Raw genomic sequence first — 15,733 nt, 5'->3', positions numbered from 1 at the left:
GTTTGTTTTCTGTTGTCTGGTCCAACAGTCAACCTCACTGTCACGTGATTTCCCAACCGTCAACCTCACTGTCACGTGATTTGGTGCCAGTCGTACCTCTGTCACCCTTTACGTCGTATGTGGGTGGGGGGGGGGGTGATGTATGGGCTATAGCAACAGTTTGTGCATTCAGTTGAGTATCCTTATCCTGTCCAGCAATCGTAGTGTCAGTCAGTCTGTCAGTCAGTAGTCCACATTGGGATGTTGTCATCTGTTGAAACGTGTGAGGACGTGGTTCGAGAGTGAAGGCTAGTAAAGGCTAGTAGCCTACATCTAGAATAAACTATGCGACTGGGATGTCACTTGCTTCACCAGTCATATGACGTCACCTAATGGGTCATCTATTATATTCACCTTTAGCCTTCTCGTGACCGCAGCACGATTGATCCCGATCGATGACCTAATCGATGATGAGTAAGGTGGGATGGGCATGAGAACATGGCTGCCAGTCACTCACACTGTGAGCTCTAACCTGCGATATTTCGCGTCCCCTGGATTCAACGACTAATTTACAACCTGTGTTTTAAATCATCGCTCTCTTTAGGATAAGCTGGACATTCGTGAAGTTTAGGTGTTCCTCCAGGACAGTAGGTTGTCGTCTGGTGTTTAGTAGGTTACGTCTGGTGTGTAGCAGGTCACGTCTAGTGTGTCGCAGGTTACGTCTAGTGTGTCGCAGGTTACGTCTAGTGTGTCGCAGGTTACGTCTAGTGTGTCACAGGTTACGTCTAGTGTGTCGCAGGTTACGTCTGGTGTGTAGTAGGTCACGTCTAGTGTTTAGTAGGTCACGTCTAGTGTGTAGCAGGTTACGTGTAGTGTGTCGCAGGTTACGTCTAGTGTGTCGCAGGTTACGTCTAGTGTGTCGCAGGTTACGTCTAGTGTGTCGCAGGTTACGTCTAGTGTGTCGCAGGTTACGTCTGGTGTGTAGTAGGTCACGTCTAGTGTTTAGTAGGTCACGTCTGGTGTGTAGTAGGTCACGTCTAGTGTGTAGTAGGTCACGTCTAGTGTGTCGCAGGTTACGTCTAGTGTGTAGTAGCTTGTAGTCTAGCGTGTAACAGGTCACGTCTGGTGTGTTGTAGGTCACATCTGGTGTGTAGCTGCCAGACGTGTAGTGCCAGCCTAGTGCCGTGTCCTGGAGTGACCGTGTAGGTGTGTGAGAACCGATGACAGGAGCAGCAATCAATACAAGACGGCCAGCTGTTGGGGACAGGAGGGTGATCGATAGTTCCTGGACCTGATGTGTAGCATCTCTTATACTTTCTTACTGCTTCAAGTAGCATCTCTAGTCAGACGTCTAAACAGCACTTTCTTACTGCTTCAAGTAGCATCTCTAGAGTCTTAACAATACTTTCTTACCGGATGGTTTTACTCAATTTGTGTAGTGATTCGTATTGTAACATGTTCTGGAATTTTTTCTTAAACACAAGAATGTCGTGTTCTAGCATTGTATTGGATATGGGTCGCGATCTTGTGAATACCTTGAGGGTTGAAGTGGCTTGTGTCAGAAACTGTTTTAATTAGACGAAAAACATAGATATAACAACTAATTCAATGTGCATTGCTATAAGTATATTACACACACACCATAAGTACAACATAAAGACACTGATCACACCTTTAAGTTTTGTATTAGAGCTAGAATAAACAACACACACGTATCTGTCTATATGACCTACACCTTTGCTACATGACCTGCAGCTTATCTACATATTTGACCTTCACCTTCCTCATATTGCCTACATGCTGATAATTTTATCTTCTCCAGCTACTATACATGCCTTCAATTATAAATGACATGTTCCATTACATGCTTTGCTGTCATCATAATTCCATTCCATGTTTTATTATAATTGTAACTGCGCCCAGTTACCGCTCTCGTGATGCGTGTAATGAAACGTTGGTTTGAACAGTGAGACAATAATTGAGGATTACTGTGAGGATTTTGTCCATTGTTCAGCTCTGTACAACATTCATCTCTTCTGGACAACGGGATATTTGTGTTCTGACAATTTTTAATGGGCCGGATATTTGTGTTCAAACAGACCGGATATTTGTGCTCTGACAGACGGTATATTTGTGCTGTATTACTTGAGTGTATGAAACATGTTGAGACATTATGCCTGCTACAGTAGCTGGATGAGCTAGTTGGTCTGTGTTGGGTTTGAACCCAGCACCTGAGGCAATGAGTATCTGCTCCCTTCTCCGTGGGGTGGAGCGAGCCTTCTGTGCCAGGTCCTCGTGGAACGCCGCGACCCAGGAGACTTGTCCCCTGAGGGATGGGCATGCTGGGATACAGATGCTGGACATAGCTGGTGAGCTCTCAGACTTGACTGTTGCACTCAGCTCTTCTCAGACTTGACTGTTGCGCTCAACTCTTCTCAGGCTTGACTGTTGTACTCAACTCTTCTCAGAGTTGACTGTTGCACTCAACTCTTCTCAGACTTGACTGTTGTACTCAACTCTTCTCAGACTTGACTGTTGTACTCAACCTCAGACTTGACTGTTGCACTCAACTCTTCTCAGACTTGACTGTTGCGCTCAACTCTTCTCAGACTTGACTGTTGCACTCAACCTCAGACGTGACTGTTGCACTCAACTCTTCTCAGACTTGACTGTTGCACTCAACTCTTCTCAGACTTGACTGTTGCGCTCAACTCTTCTCAGACTTGACTGTTGCACTCAACTCTTCTCAGACTTGACTGTTGTACTCAACTCTTCTCAGACTTGACTGTTGCGCTCAACTCTTCTCAGACTTGACTGTTGTACTCAACTCTTCTTAGACTTGACTGTTGCACTCAACTCTTCTCAGACTTGACTGTTGCACTCAACTCTTCTCAGAATTGACTGTTGTACTAGACTCTTCTCAGACTTGACTGTTGCACTCGACTCTTCTCAGACTTGACTGTTGCACTCGACTCTTCTCAGACTTGACTGTTGCACTCAACTCTTCTCAGACTTGACTGTTGCACTCAATGTCAGACTTGACTGTTGTACTCAACCTCAGACTTGACTGTTGTACTCAACTCTTCTCAGACTTGACTGTTGCACTCAACTCTTCTCAGACTTGACTGTTGCACTCAACCTCAGACTTGACTGTTGCACTCAACTCTTCTCAGACTTGACTGTTGCGCTCAACTCTTCTCAGACTTGACTGTTGCACTCAACTCTTCTTAGACTTGACTGTTGAACTCAACTCTTCTCAGACTTGACTGTTGCACTCAACCTCAGACTTGACTGTTGCACTCGACTCTTCTCAGACTTGACTGTTGCACTCAACTCTTCTCAGACTTGACTGTTGCACTCAACCTCAGACTTGACTGTTGTACTCAACTCTTCTCAGACTTGACTGTTGCACTCAACTCTTCTCAGACTTGACTGTTGCACTCAACCTCAGACTTGACTGTTGCACTCAACCTCAGACTTGACTGTTGCACTCAACTCTTCTCAGACTTGACTGTTGCACTCAACTCTTCTCAGACTTGACGGTTGCACTCAACTCTTCTCAGACTTGACTGTTGCGCTCAACTCTTCTCAGACTTGACTGTTGCACTCAACCTCAGACGTGACTGTTGCACTCAACCTCAGACTTGACTGTTGCACTCAATGTCAGACTTGACTGTTGCACTTAACCTCAGACTTGACTGTTGCACTCAACTCTTCTCAGATTTGACTGTTGCACTCAACTCTTCTCAGACTTGACTGTTGCGCTCGTCTCTTCTCAGACTTGACTGTTGCACTCAACTCTTCTCAGACTTGACTGTTGCACTCAACTCTTCTCAGACTTGACTGTTGCACTCAACTCTTCTCAGACTTGACTGTTGCACTCAACTCTTCTCAGACTTGACTGTTGCACTCAATGTCAAACTTGACTGTTGTACTCAACTCTTCTCAGACTTGACTGTTGCACTCAACTCTTCTCAGACTTGACTGTTGCACTCAACTCTTCTCAGACTTGACTGTTGCACTCAACTCTTCTCAGACTTGACTGTTGCACTCAATGTCAGACTTGACTGTTGCACTCAATGTCAGACTTGACTGTTGCACTCAACTCTTCTCAGACTTGACTGTTGCACTCAACTCTTCTCAGACTTGACTGTTGCACTCAACTCTTCTCAGACTTGACTGTTGCACTCAATGTCAGACTTGACTGTTGCACTCAACTCTTCTCAGACTTGACTGTTGCACTCAACTCTTCTCAGACTTGACTGTTGCACTCAACTCTTCTCAGACTTGACTGTTGCACTCAATGTCAGACTTGACTGTTGCACTCAACTCTTCTCAGACTTGACTGTTGCACTCAACTCTTCTCAGACTTGACTGTTGCACTCAATGTCAGACTTGACTGTTGCACTCAACTCTTCTCAGACTTGACTGTTGCACTCAACTCTTCTCAGACTTGACTGTTGCACTCAACTCTTCTCAGACTTGACTGTTGCACTCAACTCTTCTCAGACTTGACTGTTGCACTCAACTCTTCTCAGACTTGACTGTTGCACTCAACTCTTCTCAGACTTGACTGTTGCACTCAACTCTTCTCAGACTTGACTGTTGCACTCAACTCTTCTCAGACTTGACTGTTGCACTCAACTCTTCTCAGACTTGACTGTTGTACTCAACTCTTCTCAGACTTGACTGTTGTACTCAACTCTTCTCAGACTTGACTGTTGCGCTCAACTCTTCTCAGACTTGACTGTTGTACTCAACTCTTCTTAGACTTGACTGTTGCACTCAACTCTTCTCAGACTTGACTGTTGCACTCAACTCTTCTCAGAATTGACTGTTGTACTAGACTCTTCTCAGACTTGACTGTTGCACTCGACTCTTATCAGACTTGACTGTTGCACTCGACTCTTCTCAGACTTGACTGTTGCACTCAACTCTTCTCAGACTGTTGCGCTCAACTCTTCTCAGACTTGACTGTTGCACTCAACCTCAGACTTGACTGTTGCACTCAACTCTTCTCAGACTTGACTGTTGCGCTCAACTCTTCTCAGACTTGACTGTTGCGCTCAACTCTTCTCAGAATTGACTGTTGTACTAGACTCTTCTCAGACTTGACTGTTGCGCTCAACTCTTCTCAGACTTGACTGTTGCACTCAACTCTTCTCAGACTTGACTGTTGCGCTCAACTCTTCTCAGACTTGACTGTTGCGCTCTACTTTTCTTAGACTTGACTGTTGCGCTCTACTTTTCTTAGACTTGACTGTTGCGCTCTACTTTTCTTAGACTTGACTGTTGCGCTCTACTTTTCTTAGACTTGATATTGTTATATTTGTAGGCAACTATCTGTCTTTAAGACTTTTGTGTTAAGCTGTCTCTTTAAGACTTGTTAATAGTATTAGGCCGTCTCTTTGAGACTTGACATTAGGTTAAGTTATCTCTTTGAGACTTGACATTTTAAGCAGCTGTCTTTTTAAGACTTGAATTTATGTTAACCTATCTTATAAGACTCGTTAATATTATTTAGCTGTATCTTTGAGACTTGCCATGGCCTACATGGTCTACACATATTGTAACCCAGTTGTCCCTACAAGTAGATCAAGTCACTCCCTGTATAAAAAACCCAGCTCAAGAACTAGAAACTCAACAGTTTCTATATCTGTCACAGTGTGAAAGTTATGAATGGGTCAGACAGTCCTAACGAGTGTGGGAAAATGTCGCCACCCAGTGTCAAATCCACTTGAACACAATCTACTTCATGCAGGGGGAACAATGAAGTCGGACCAGTCCTTCGCCCATACAAGCCCGCTATGTCCTCTATATAAAACATTTCTCCACTGTCTCTACTTACACTGGTGTGGTTAGTGGGAGCAGGATAACTTGGTTACAAATGTTTGTTCACTTGTTTCTTACCACAGGTACAGCAGGTTTTTATTTATCTTTATAATATACGGCCCTGTTATATGATGACTTATAGAACTCATGTGCAAGGTTTTGTTACTATTTATTTATTTATTTATTCAATTACGGTAACAATAGTAGGCATAATGGGCCGGATATTTGTGCTCTGACAGACGGTATATTTGTGCTGTATTACTTGAGTGTATGAAACATGTTGAGACATAATGCCTGCTGCAGTAGCTGGATGTGTTAGTTGGTCTGTGTTGGGTTTGAACCCAGCACCCGAAGAAATGATGTGTCAAGGTCTTCAGCTCCTGAGTTCACACGTTTTCTGATTTGTGTCAAGTTGACATGTCAAGTAATCAGCCCCGACAACAGCTCTTGGTTTCACATGGTCTTTAACTCATTCAAAGCTTGCACGTCAAGTAATGAGCCTTGACCTCGGGAATTGAGTCTTGACCTCAGGTAATGAGCCTTGACCTTGACTTTTCAGAAACATGCCACACAGATTCCAGTTCCTCGCCCTGGAAGTTCTGGCGCCGACTGTCTGGACGTAGTCGCCATGACCACAAGCCACTGGGCCGTAAGGAGAAGCCAACTATTGTTCTACTGGAAAAGTCTGACACGTCACAGGTTAGTGGTGACCACTTGATTTTCATGTGTGTTTTGGTGTATATGGGTGTTTTGGTGCACATGGGTGTTTTGGTGTACATGGGTGTTTTGGTGTACATGGGTGTTTTGGTGCATATGGGTATTTTTGTGTACATGAGTGTTTACATGGGTGTTTTGGTGCACATGGGTGTTTTGGTGTACATGGGTGTTTTGGTGCACATGGGTGTTTTGGTGTACATGGGTGTTTTGGTGTACATGGGTGTTTTGGTGCATATGGGTATTTTTGTGTACATGAGTGTTTACATGGGTGTTTTGGTGTACATGGGTGTTTTGGTGCACATGGGTGTTTTGGTGTACATGGGTGTTTTGGTGTACATGGGTGTTTTGGTGTACATGGGTGTTTTGGTGCACATGGGTGTTTTGGTGTACATGGGTGTTTATAAGATTAAAATATTTTCATACATTTGTTTTGTTATACATGTGTGTTTACTAGATTAACCTATTTACAAATCACTTTGAACATTTTGCTTGGACCCTGGGCCTTACATTGAAGTCATGTTTTACTCACAGAACCCCCCTGAGATAGCTGACCATCGACCCCTGTCCACCTTAGGACCAGTCTGTCGACCATTACCAGATGTTGTAGAGAAAGCTCCAGGTGTGCCCAGGTTTAGCAGCAATGGGGTACCACCTCCAAAACCACCACGATTGTTTTTATTCAGGTAACATTTCTCCATTTCAAGTTCTGGCCTCTGTCAGTTTGGTTAAATAAGTGTTGTTTCATTGATGTTGCATTAGTTTGCTTAACTCACACTAATGTTTGCTATATTTCTAGGACCCCCTCCACAGTTACCAAACATTCCACGGACACAGAAACTGACCCAACCTACATGAACAGCGAGCAGGTGACTGAGCTCAAGTCCCACAACTCATCCACAGACTCGTCCCAGTCCCAGAGCCTGGTCATGGCGGCCAACTACGTGAAAACTCTCAAACTCTCAGACATGAACGAGAACAACAACCTCTTGGAGCACATCTCCAAGAACGAGTCCGAGAGGACAGGAAGCTGCGACGCTTCCTTCAGGGAACCTTTATCTGTGTCTTTCCACATCAGTCCACAAGTCTCAACCCCCGCAGGCTCCAGGATCAAAACCATTCCAGAAAACACTCTTCACAATTCAATCCAACGCAAGCCTAAAATCAAAACACCAGAAATGAAGCGTGCAGGTCGCCCTCGGAGAAAGTCCAGCGACAAGGGGGAGATGAGCCGGCAGAAGCACATCATGAGCAGCGTGGCCGAGCTACTCAGGCAGAGGCTGGACCCCTACCCCCTGCTGGACCAGCTCAAGAGGCTGGGGGTGCTGACCAACATCGACGTCCAGTTTTTCCTGGGTCACCATGACCGCAAGTCTGTGTGTGAGAGCCTGGTCCAGCTGATAGGGGACAGCACCCCTGACGTGCTGCCTGTCTTCTGTGACGTCATGAACCAGTCCGGCAACTGTACGGAGATTCTGGAGGTCAGTTCTCTATAGGCTACACATTAGTTAAATGTTTGGGTATGTATCAGTCTAGGTCAGTTCTCTATAGCCTACATATTAGTTAAATGTTTGGGTATGTATCAGTCTAGGTCAGTTCTCTATAGCCTACATATTAGTTAAATGTTTGGGTATGTATCAGTCTAGGTTAGTTCTCTATAGTTATATGCTTGTATATGTATCAGTCTCATTTATAAAGGTTGGAGGTCAGTTCTCTGTAGGCTACACATTAGTTAAATGATTTGGTGTGTATCAGTTTCATCAGTAAAGGTTTCCTGTAATGGAGAGTTCACTCCCTGCTTAGTTTTACAACTCTTATTTAAGAGGCATCTGTGGATTTTTTGTTACAGGTTCTGCAAGTGATGAGAGAGATGGACCGGGTCATCCATGACGTCCCCTACAACGTGCACTACGAGACCCCCGTGCTGGCTGATGAGAAGAACATCAACTACGAGATCGGCTACCTGGCCCCCGACCACACCCTCAAGCCCCTGGTGGAGCTGGAGAGGGTACGGGCCAGTACGGACAAGAGACTCAGCAAAGCTTCCTCAAGAAACTCCGCCTACTCCCTGCTGGAGGGCGGGGACAGCGAGTCTTCCAAGAACGGGGAGAACGGGATCTTCCCCGGCCTCATTATGATGAGTGTTTGTGTCACAGGTCATAATTTGTCAGGTCAGAGGTCACAAGCTTTGGCCCAAGTCATCAAAAACCACAACTGTATTTGTGAGCTGCGCATCGGGAAAACCCAGCTGTGTGGTGAGGACATCCAAGTCATCTGTAAAGCTTTGGAAGGAAACAGAACAATCCACTCCCTGGACCTTCGCCTCAACAACATTGACCTGTCTGGTGCGCAGGCCATAGCGGAGCTGCTGGTCAAGACAAGGTCCCTGCGCCTGCTCAACCTGTCCTCCTGTGGCCTGGACTACTCCAGCATCAAGGCCATAGCTGCAGCCATGGCCAGCAACCGCAGCCTGCTGGACCTGGACATGAGTTTCCTGGAGATGACAGACGACAGCTGCCAGTGTCTGCAGGACATGCTGCGCGCCAACACCACCCTGCAGAAGGTCAGACTGCGCAGCAACAACCTCACCTGGTCTGGCTGCTACCTCATCGCAGAGGGGCTGGTGCGCAACCTGAGTCTCAACGTCCTTGACCTCAGCAGGAACCCTATAGCTGATGAGGGGATTCAGGTCAGTGGGTGCTGGATAGATGAGTTGTAACGATTCTTACTTCAAATAGCTCAACTAGATAGATGAGTTGTTAGGAGTTGTTAGGATTTATACTTTTATAAATCTTTAGCCACATTGATAACTTAAACATTAGCTAAAAGTGGGATGGTCCTAATTAGATTGTTTAATTAGCATAAAAGTGTAAATCACTTGAACTGTGACACTCCTTGTTGATGATAACCAGACCATTGTACTGAATGGACTTGTCTCACTCACTCACTCACTCACTGTTGTAGGCTACATCTCCTGGGTATATTCTAGGTTATAAAAACACAGAAAGTATTTAAAATATAGCATTTTGTCTGATATTTGTAGATGTAATAAACCATTGAATGTCTGTCGGGGTGCTTTACTGTTGAGGGTGGGGAGACTGTAATAGACAAACATTTGAAGTTATGCATTAGGAATGAACAAAGTTATTTAACTTCTTGAGCCTGATACAGTAGAAGTTCTATAGCTGTACTTCTATTTATGTTAGGGTTTACTTGTGTAATTTCTTGTAGTCAGTCCATTGGTTTCCAAATGACAGTGTAATTTCTTGTAGTCAATCCATTGGTTTCCAAATGACAGTATAATTTCTTGTAGTCAATCCATTGGTTTCCAAATGACGTGTTATTATTTGTTGTAGTCAGTCCATTGGTTTCCAAATGACCGTGTAATTTCTTGTAGTCAGTCCATTGGTTTCCAAATGACAGTGTAATTTCTTGTAGTCAATGCATTGGTTTCCAAATGACAGTGTAATTTCTTGTAGTCGGTCCATAGGTTTCCAAATGACAGTGTAATTTCTTGTAGTCAGTCCATTGGTTCCCAAATGACAGTGTAATTTCTTGTAGTCAGTCCATAGGTTTCCAAATGACAGTGTAATTTCTTGTAGTCAGTCCATTGGTTTCCAAATGACAGTGTAATTTCTTGTAGTCAGTCCATTGGTTTCCAAATGACAGTGTAATTTCTTGTAGTCAGTCCATTGGTTTCCAAATGACAGTGTAATTTCTTGTAGTCAGTCCATTGGTTTCCAAATGACAGTGTAATTTCTTGTAGTCAGTCCATTGGTTTCCAAATGACAGTGTAATTTCTTGTAGTCAGTCCATTGGTTTCCAAATGACAGTGTAATTTCTTGTAGTCAGTCCATTGGTTTCCAAATGACAGTGTAATTTCTTGTAGTCGGTCCATAGGTTTCCAAATGACAGTGTAATTTCTTGTAGTCAATCCATTGGTTTCCAAATGACAATGTAATTTCTTGTAGTTGATCCATTGGTTTCCAAATGACAGTGTAATTCCTTGTAGTCAGTCCATTGGTTTCCAAATGACAGTGTAATTTCTTGTAGTCAGTCCATTGGTTTCCAAATGACAGTGTAATTTCTTGTAGTCAATCCATTGGTTTCCAAATGACAGTGTAATTTCTTATAGTCAGTCCATTGGTTTCCAAATGACAGTGTAATTTCTTGTAGTCAGTTCATTGGTTTCCAAATGAGTTATTTGTTGTCTGCTGTAGGCACTGGCCAAATTCCTGCCAGAGTCTAGTGTCAGTGAGCTGTGTGTGGAGAACTGTGGCATCACCAGCGCTGGCTGCGAGGCTCTGGCCGAGCTGGTCACACACTGCAAGAAGCTGCGGCACCTGGACCTCAGCACCAACCTGCTGATGGACGCTGGTATCTTCAAGCTGGCGGCTGCCATAGAGAGGTCGTCAACCTTGCAGGTAGGTTGGGCTTGTACAGTCTGTCATACAGCGTCTGGCACTGCTAGGCCCAGGCTTATATAGAAGTGTTGGTCTGACTTATCTGGCTACAGGACATTACCCCCTCCCCCCCCCCCCGGACATTTCCCCGTAATTCCCCCCCCCCCGGAGCAATTACCCACCTGTCAATAACCCCCTGTCAATTACCCCCCCTCTCAAGTTAGAATCCTTAATTAGAATTCTATACCTATATACTACTTTAATCCTAACCTTAAGAAAAAGACCAAAAGCTAAGCATCCACCTTAGCCTAAGACAACACAAAACCAAAACTAACGTTTAACATTGTTTTAAGCCTAACCCTAAACCTAACCCTAACCCTAGCAATAAACCTTACCCTAACCCTAGCCCTAGCCTTAAACCTAGCCCTAACCCTAACTCTAACCTGTCCGGGGGGGGGGGGGGGTAATTGACAGGGGGTAATTACTCCGGGGGGGGGGGGGTAATTGATGGGGGGGGGGAATGCCCTGTTCCTGACTCACCTGTACAATTGTCACCTGTTGACCTGACTTACCTGTATTGTTCCAGAACCTGGGCCTGAACATGTGTGGCATCACCAATGATGGCTTCTCTAAACTGCTGGATGTACTGGAGAAGAACACATCCATTGACCACATGAAGCTTTGCTACAACCGGCTGGGCAGGGAGTTCAGCAACCCTTCAGCCACGGTGGACAACCTCAGGTTGGCTCATTGCTTCTCATTTCTTCTATAGTGGGGTGGGGGATGATTTGTTAGAGGGATGGGGGGTGAATTTGTTACATCTTTGTGGTTGTTTGATGTATGGGTGGAGTCATTTTTTTTGTGTGGGTGGGTCATTCGTTGAGTGGGTAGTCTTTTTTTGTGTGGGTTGTGTTATATAGTGGTGTCATTTGGTGCATGGATTGATGATTAGTTTTTGTTTTGGTGTTTGAAGTTTTAAATTAGATATACCATGAAGGATATTTTAAGATAATTAAACAGTACACAATGTATGACAGATTTTGTTTATTTTTCAGGTATCGCCTAAGGATTGTCACTTCTTCAAAACCCAAGCTAAAAATACTTTTGTGGGGAAACTCATTTGATGAATCATCATAGCAGAGCTAGATGGCAGTTAGCAGGGCAGGCCAATATCTACACCATCATCTCTAGATGTGTAAATACTGAGAGAGATGGGAACAATGTGTGGGGGTAAACAGCTCACACAGCTGTGTGTTCAGATGTGTGGGAGTACATACCTCACACACACCTCACACACACAGCACTAGAACTTGAAGGCTGGGTGTATGATCCATGTTGACAGAAATGTGTGTTGCTTTGATGCCAGTTGGGGTTAAGATTGAGGTCAGTGATTGTTGCTGGGAAGTGAAGTTCCAACAAACAGATGTTGACATCCATGTGAGCTGAGGACCAGTCATTTAGGATTAGGTGGATTAGTAGTTCTGCTTTTATTATGCTTCTGTTTTCACCTTAATCACTGGATTAAAGCATGGCTTTATCTGTGTTATAATTTGCACTCAGGTTAAAAATAGCTGTGAGTCATGTGACTTGAGTTCAGACAAGCTCTGGGTCATAGAGCCCAAAAATGTCTATTTTAGCCAGAAACAAATCATCCTTCAGTTGCATCAGAGGCTCTCACTGTCCTGGATACTAGGTTGTTGTGGCCGCGTCAGGGGATGTTTGATGGTGTGGTAGCTTGAGACAGTTCCCAAGCAGTTAACTTGACCACATCTGTTCCACCAAATTCAAATTTGTTTCACTGATCAAGCAAGCTATCCAGTCCACCATTGTTGTAGGCTTAATGTGATTGGTTGGGTCACATGGGATTGACCAATCACAAGCTTTGTATGTCACCAATGTTTGAACCACTGGAGGATGTTGCACTGGATATGCAGGCACCACATCTGGATGTTTTTGATTGGGCTGATGATGTCTCAGTTGTACAGTAGTCTGTTGTCAAGAGATTTCATCAGTTGTACAGGATTCTGTTGTCAATAGATTTCATCATTTGTACAGCATTCTGTTGTCAATAGTTTTCTTCATTTGTACAGCATTTGTTTCATTTTTTGACTGTGTTATTCTGACTGTGAGCCTTCTCTCTGTATATAATATACCCAATATGTAAGTTACCCTGTAACTAGGCTACCCTGTCTCTGAGCTAGTCTGTGGGCTACATGTCTGTGGGCTACCCTGTCTATAGGCTACCCTGTCAGTGGGCTACCCTGTGTGTAGGCTACCCTGTGTGTAGGCTACCTGTCTGTGGGCTACCCTGTGTGTAGGCTACCTGTCTGTGGGCTACCCTGTGTGTAGGCTAAACTTGTTTAGTGTGTAGATTGTGCAGGGTTACCATTGTACTGACACATGAATGGTTACTCTGTGTACAAGGGGAGATGACTTGGTTGAAACAAAGATTCTCCTTTGCACTAATTTTGTTGTAAACATTTTCTTCACAATATTCTTTCAAATGTTTCCTAGTTAAAGTAACAAAACAACAACTTGTACCAATGCACTAGTTTAAGTATTATGTTTGTTATAATTTGTATAACAATGCAGTAGTTGAGTAGTATTACATTTGTTATAGCTTTCAGGCTATAACAAGTGCTATGTGTTTTTGTGTTACATTTCTGTGTTCTGTTAGTTTACACTATATGTGCAGTCAACAGAGCATTTCTTCATGCAACAAGTAGTATTGCAGCTCACAAAGCTAGTTTTGTTTTCTTTTAATGGCAATTAATTAATTTTTTTAAATTATATTACCTTGTTTGTCATTCAGTATCAGACTTAGCAGTATAATCCTTGTCAGTTTTATTAAGACTTGCCAATCTTATTGAGACTTGTCAGTTTTATTAAGACTTGCCAATAATATTGAGACTTGTCAGTTTTATTAAGACTTGCCAATAATATTGAGACTTGTCAGTTTCATAAAACTTGCCAATCTTATTGAGACTTGTCAGTTTTATTAAGACTTGGCAATAATATAGAGACTTGTCAGTTTCATAAAACTTGCCAATCTTATTAAGACTTGTCGGTTAGTCCTAGACTTGTCTAGAAACCAACCAGACCTGCTTGTACAGTTGTTTTATTGAGGCTGTGGCTTGACTGTGAATAGTTTGTTTTTTAAATTGATATTTTATTTAAGACAAATTTAGCTAATGAAATGAATTTGATTACCATGTCAAATGTTCAAATTGTTAAACATTAAAACACAATGTTCATGTTTCACTGAGTCTTGACTTTTTTTATTGCACCATGAGAAATGGTTAACTAACTTGTAGTCATTTACCTAGTCATGTAATGACATCTCTAGTCATTCACCTTGTCTTACAGTGACTTACCATCTTGCAGTACACTTTTGTACCAGTTTGTATCAGGCTGTTGTGTCTGCAGGAAACTGCAAAAAATATTTCAATAAATGCATCTTTAAAATCTACTCACATGGATGTAAGCCAGCACCATACAGCTGTTCCACTAAGTGCACCCAGCTCTGATGGGTGCTTGACTCTACTCCACCCAACTCTGATACCTGACTCTAGTCCACCCAACTCTGATGGGTACCTGACTCAACTCCACCCAGCTCTGATGGGTACCTGACTCTAGTCCACCCAACTTTGATGGGTACCTGACTCAACTCCACCCAGCTCTGATGGGTACCTGACTCAACTCCACCCAGCTCTGATGGGTACCTGACAAGTTGGGATAAAATGTCGGAGTCTATACGATGAGTCCATTAGTCGTTTACTCTTTTGACTTGGTCGATTTGTAGGGGCTGTTTTGACTCAGCACGCTCGCTATTAAAAACCTGTTTTATTCGCTAGGTTGGGTAACTCGAAAAATAGCAACTCCACAATTTATATGGAGTTAGCCCCCTTGATCTCGCACTCCCTGTTATACGGCAAGTTAGATAACCCAAGAAAACAACAAACAATAAGCGTTTAAGGAATAGCCTCCCTTTAACAAAAGTTTAGTCAACAAATTAACTTTTAAAATTATATTTTCAAATACTATTAAATTTAAACTCAAAAAAAAAAAAAAAATAAACATAAAAAAAACTAACCCCCCCCCCCCCCAAAAAAAAAACAACCCGTAGTGTTCATTTGATATTACAAATAAGGCAGTTGAAAGAGCTTTACAATTTTTTTGTATTCAGCAGTTTAGTCATGTGACTTTACAGACACGATCTTGTCTTGTCACCATTTAGTCACCTTTGGTACTCCTGTCACAGATGGTGTCACCATTTAGTCATCTACGTTTGTGAGGGGGGTGTGGGGTACAACAATATAAGAAGGTGAGAAATAGGCAATCATTCAAATTAATGAGGACATTTAAGGTGTTGTTTAAGTGTTAAATGAAAGGTGTGTTGGATGGGAGGAGTGTTGGATGGGAGGAGTGTTGGATGGGAGGAGTGTTGGATGGGAGGAGTGTTGGATGGGAGGAATGTTAGATGGGAGGAGTGTTGGATGGGAGGAGTGTTGGATGGGAGGAGTGTTGGATGGGAGGAGTGTTGGATGGGAGGAATGTTAGATGGGAGGAGTGTTGGATGGGAGGAGTGTTGGATGGGAGGAGTGTTGGAAGGGAGGAGTGTTGGAGTGTTGAAAGGGAGGAGTGTTAGACCTGTGGTGAAAAAGGAGGAAGAAGACAGAGGTGAGGAAGGGCAATAACTCATGCCGTCAAGATGTCGTCAGGTAAGACAAGCAGAAGTGTACGTCGTTTTTTGAAAGTTTAATTCTGCTACAGGCTTGTGCGCTAGGTCGCTTTCGACAAGGTCA

General features: G+C 43.5%; 1 protein-coding gene across 7 annotated transcripts in view; it reads left to right on the top strand.

The window, feature by feature from the left end:
- The window catches only part of LOC131948059 (uncharacterized), a 48,871-nt gene extending 34,682 nt beyond the window's left edge, over nucleotides 1–14,189 (top strand). For 3 of the 7 annotated variants that reach the window (XM_059309535.1, XM_059309539.1, XM_059309541.1), the window contains 7 exons: nucleotides 6,371–6,510; nucleotides 7,060–7,211; nucleotides 7,325–8,006; nucleotides 8,375–9,214; nucleotides 10,746–10,949; nucleotides 11,515–11,669; nucleotides 11,984–14,189. In XM_059309535.1, coding sequence (XP_059165518.1) covers nucleotides 6,371–6,510; nucleotides 7,060–7,211; nucleotides 7,325–8,006; nucleotides 8,375–9,214; nucleotides 10,746–10,949; nucleotides 11,515–11,669; nucleotides 11,984–12,065 — 2,255 coding nt within the window. In that variant the 3' untranslated portion in view covers nucleotides 12,066–14,189. Of the gene's footprint in view, nucleotides 1–427; nucleotides 627–1,353; nucleotides 2,349–5,845; nucleotides 5,895–6,370; nucleotides 6,511–7,059; nucleotides 7,212–7,324; nucleotides 8,007–8,374; nucleotides 9,215–10,745; nucleotides 10,950–11,514; nucleotides 11,670–11,983 lie in introns of those variants that run through there. The other 4 variants (XM_059309537.1, XM_059309538.1, XM_059309536.1 and 1 more) reach the window with 4 other exon arrangements.
- Nucleotides 14,190–15,733: the final 1,544 nt, after the last annotated feature.

This window comes from Physella acuta, unplaced genomic scaffold (assembly GCF_028476545.2).
Source record: "Physella acuta isolate Inbredline_101_S28 unplaced genomic scaffold, ASM2847654v3 ptg000622l, whole genome shotgun sequence".
Lineage (NCBI taxonomy): Eukaryota > Metazoa > Mollusca > Gastropoda > Physidae > Physella > Physella acuta.
The sequence above is the reverse complement of the archived record's forward strand: the minus strand, read 5'-3'. Positions and strand labels throughout refer to the sequence as shown.